Genomic DNA, 4590 nt, shown 5'->3' with positions numbered 1-4590 from the left:
CCCAACACTGTCCCCCTGTCCCCAACACTGTCCCCTCGTCCCCAACACTGTCCCCCTGTCCCCAACACTGTCCCCCTGTCCCCAACACTGTCCCCTCGTCCCCAACACTGTCCCCTCGTCCCCAACACTGTCCCCTCGTCCCCAACACTGTCCCCCTGTCCCCAACACTGTCCCCCTGTCCCCAACACTGTCCCCCTGTCCCCAACACTGTCCCCTCGTCCCCAACACTGTCCCCTCGTCCCCAACACTGTCCCCCTGTCCCCAACACTGTCCCCCTGTCCCCAACACTGTCCCCTCCTTCAGGATACAGGTGCTGCTGCAACCACAACCCTTCCATTGCTGTGAGCTGATAGCCCCAGAATTGCCAACGTCTTCTCCCTCTTCACCTTCATTTCCATACCTTCTTGGTGGCACTGGACAACAAAATGTATTACTGCCTTGCTACTGCCCAGTCCACCCCAATATTCTCTCTCTGAGGACAACATTACATACAAAAAAAATCACCTGAGGTTAATTTTGTGTAGATTTGTGTAGATTATGCTAGCGTTAAAAGGAGGTGTATCTTTAATAAGATAATGTATTTATTTAAACATATCTGGACAAAAAAAATCTAGGATAGAAACTCAGGTTTACGTTGCAAAGAAAGTGACTTACAACTTGACTTTTTACTATACAGTATACATATCATTTTAGTGGCACAAAGTAACAAACACAAGTTAGCATTTTTCCCAATGCAAAAGAGTTTACTCATGTACTGTATGTATCATTTAAAAATGTCATGATAACTTCTGATTTTAATAGCGCCTGATGTGTTCTCTTTCATAAAGAAGTAACTATCAAGAAACTAATAGTAGCAGTCCTGCTACTCGAAGCCGTGAAATAGACCTTTACCCCCAAAATATATATTTGTCTGATACCATAATGATGCTTTTCGTCGTCATTTACGATCCCATTCAAATGACTACAAGCTGTGACTGACTGTTGCCCACTGAGAATCCCAAAAGGCATCAGCAATTGGTTGGAATGATGAATAACCCAGACCTCGCACCACATGTTCTGAGGTATCAGTTGCTCGTTTGTCATAACCTCACGTGACATAATAGAGATATTGTCAAAACACTTTGGTTGTCCTGAAAATCATCATTGTCTTCAATGATGTTCAGACTACCATGAAAGTGTTAATATAACACCAGTTACATCTTTGCTAATCTGCAACAACCAAGCCCTTAATTGCAGTCTACTATTTTGTTTTAATATGGTAGCTTCCCTAACACTGTTAAAATCTAATAGTTTATGTAAACAACATGAATAGACTATATCCCAGACAGCCATGTACAGAATGGTATGTCATATTAGAATTGAAGGCATATCCAACACTTGGTATTGTTCTCACATCCTTTTCCTACTGACATGGTCTCAGAATCTCACATGTCTCTCAGATGGGCCTGAGGGAGACCTCCTTCCTGTAGGAGAAACTGGTCAGGTTAACCCAGGTGGGCCGTTTGTTCCGGTTCTGTAGCAGTCTGTATAAGGACAGGGTGAACTTAGCCAGCACCAATGAACAACAGATCTCAATAGCGACCAGGGTGGAGTAGATCATCATCTTGGATTTGCACTGAGCCATGATGTTCTGCCTTATGTATGTGTAGGACAGTGAGGCATGGTAGGGTGGTGCCTGGGGACAGGGGAATGACTGGGTCTCAGTGTGTGGCACTGTGGTCAGTTTTTGGGTGGTGGAGGATAAGGTGGTGATTGTGGTAATAATCGGAGTTGTCCTTATAGCTGTTAAGGCTCGGGCTAGGGTGGTGGTTGGAGGTAATGTGGTCATTGCTGTGGTTCTTCTTTCAGTGGTGAGAAGGGGACTTGCAGTGGTAAGTGCAGAGGTGGTAGTGGAGGGTGTTGTAGTTATTATGGTAGGTTCCATTATAATGACAGTGGTTGTCATTTTCAGAGTAGTTGTTGGCAGCTTAGTTGTTGGAAGACTGGTTGCTGGCATAGTTGTCAAAGTCCTTTGCTGGGTAGTTGTCATTTGAGTTGTAGTAAGAGTTATGGTTGTTGGTTTGGTGGTTGGCAAAGTAGTGGCTACTCTGGTTGTGGGCAGGGTTGTGGTCATTGGTGTGGTTGTGATCAATGGTGTTGTTGTGGTTGTGATCACTGGTGTGGTAGTCATCAGGGTTGTGGTCATAGGTGTGGTTGTGATCACTGGTGTGGTAGTGGTCTGGGTTGTGGTCATAGGTGTGGTTGTGATCACTGGTGTGGTAGTGGTCTGGGTTGTGGTCATAGGTGTGGTTGTGATCACTGGTGTGGTAGTGGTCTGGGTTGTGGTCATAGGTGTGGTTGTGATCACTGGTGTGGTAGTGGTCTGGGTTGTGGTCATAGGTGTGGTTGTGATCACTGGTGTGGTAGTGGTCTGGGTTGTGGTCATTGGTGTGGTTGTGGTCATTGGTGTAGTAGTGGTCAGAGTTGTGGTCATTGGTGTAGTAGTGGTGGTCACAGGAATAATTATGGTAGTGACTGTGGTAGGGGGGGAGGTGGGACATTGCAATTGGTCTTCAGTGAGTGACAGGATTTTCTGTTTCTTTAAATCTTCTGGAGACTCACAGACCTCTTCAGAATCCGCAGTTTTGTCCTTGAGCCACTGGTACATAGGCACAAGCTTACAGTCGCAATGCCAGGTGTTGTTGTTTAGAATAACTTTCTTGATTTTTGAGAAAGAGTCAAGTATCTCCTTGGGAATTGTCTGCAAGTTATTATGAGCCAGCTTCAGGGTGGTCAGAGATGGTAGGTTTTCAAATGTGTTGACATCCAGGGAAGCTATTTGGTTGGTTTGGAGGTTTAGTTCTGTCAGCTTCACAAGGCCCTCAAAATTCTCTTGAGACACAGATACCAGTTTATTTTTTGATAAATCCAATTTTTTAAGCTTGGAAAGAGGGCTAAAAATTCCTTTGGGAAGTGTTGTAAGATTGTTCACAGTTAGACTCAACTCCTGCATTTTGGGCAGTTCTCCAAAAAGAACTGGAGGAAGACTAGTAATTTGGTTCTTCGCCAGTGTCAGTGTTTTAAGCTGAGAGAATCCCACAAATAATTCTGCAGGCAACTCAGTTAAAAGATTAGACTCTAACAATAATTTAGAAATTTTTTCTTTATGTGGGAATAGATTGGGTTGTAGTTTGTGGATTTTGTTACCATTAAGAGAGATTTCTTTTAGGTTTGGTAAATTATCAAATATTCCCTGAGGGAGAGCAGGGATCTGATTGTCATAAAGACGCAACGTGTGGAGCTTATGGAGCTTTGAAAACATGCCAGTGGACAAAGAGGATATGTGGTTCTTAGCTAGGTGGAGGACCTGAAGGCTTTCCAAGTCATCAAAAGTCCCCTCCTCAATGGACTCAATATTGTTGATGTGCAACTGGAGTTCTGTCAGTTTGCTGAGGCCTTCAAACAATCCTTTCTCTAGAATGCGGATTTGGTTGAGCTTGAGACGAAGATTTTCAAGTTTGTTCAGGTCTTTGAAGACTCCAATGGGTAAATGTGTTAAAGAGGTACTGGAGATTTCAATGTGTTTGAGGTCTGACAAACCTTCAAAGGCACCTGCCTCTATTGAGACGGTGGGGGTGTTTAAGAACTCAATCTTTTCCAGATTGGGGGTTTCGTAAAAGGCTGCTTTTGGAATGGTCTGAATCTGACTGTCTACAAAAAAGACTTCGGTGGCACCTGGTTTCAAACTCACAGGGATCTCAGTCAAAGTCTTGCCATAAACATCTTGGTTTTCCTTGGGACAGTCAGTCTCCTTCTCACACATTGGAGATGAATACTTCCAAAACAAAGGCAGGAGACAGAAGAGAATGTGTTCACTCGACATCCTCATTCTCTATGGAAAGTACACAGCAACAATGACAATTCTTAAATAAATGGCTTGAAACAGTATGGGATGTGCAAAACATGTTCTATGGAGCATTATGTTTACCTACACCAAAGTTTAATGGATGAATAGACAAGCATAAATTCAGATAAAATATTTGAGATAAAAATATTTTGTAGGTGCATAACATTACATAGAAATAAAGCACAAATAAATCAATAAAAGGCTATCAACAAAACTATTAATATCAACGAACCGGTGTAGCATTCCAGCCCAAAAAATTCTAACATGATACAAAAAGAACACCATACCTTATGTTATTTTGCTTGCAGTTGTGGGTTAGGACGTTTAAACAGTGAAACAGACATGCAGTTACAGACCTAAGGTTTTTCATTCCAGATCTATTTATCTAGGCCAGCAAGCTGGTTGGAGGTCAACTGGAGCTACAGTAAAGAGGGGGTGTGGTGTTGACTGCTGAGAGAGATAAGACAAGGTATAACATTATGTTGCTGTTAATGTGATTCAAATTTCCATCTGTGACACAGAACTTGGACTTAAATAGCTTTCTTTTAAACTGACATTCTAATATTTCCTATAGTGATAGACCAGTAGTTCCCAGCCTTTTGGTGTAGACAAGTTTGTAAAATTATGGTAGGTTTTTGTCTGTCTTAACCTTTGAACAATAATAATGTATTTCTATAATAGTACTTAAGATTGCATTTGCTTTC

General features: G+C 42.5%; 1 protein-coding gene across 1 annotated transcript; it reads right to left on the bottom strand.

Moving 5' to 3' along the window:
* Positions 1–575: 575 nt before the first annotated feature.
* LOC134013053 (carboxypeptidase N subunit 2) lies at positions 576–4255 on the bottom strand. Its single transcript, XM_062452793.1, has 2 exons — positions 4174–4255; positions 576–3871 (listed from the first exon to the last, which is right to left on the bottom strand). Exon 2 carries the CDS (start codon positions 3866–3868, stop codon positions 1436–1438), a length of 2433 nt encoding a protein of 810 aa, XP_062308777.1. The 5' UTR covers positions 3869–3871; positions 4174–4255; the 3' UTR covers positions 576–1435.
* Positions 4256–4590: the final 335 nt, after the last annotated feature.

This window comes from Osmerus eperlanus, chromosome 26 (assembly GCF_963692335.1).
Source record: "Osmerus eperlanus chromosome 26, fOsmEpe2.1, whole genome shotgun sequence".
Lineage (NCBI taxonomy): Eukaryota > Metazoa > Chordata > Actinopteri > Osmeriformes > Osmeridae > Osmerus > Osmerus eperlanus.
Note: the sequence above shows the minus strand (reverse complement) of the source record. Positions and strands in the feature narration are given on the sequence as shown.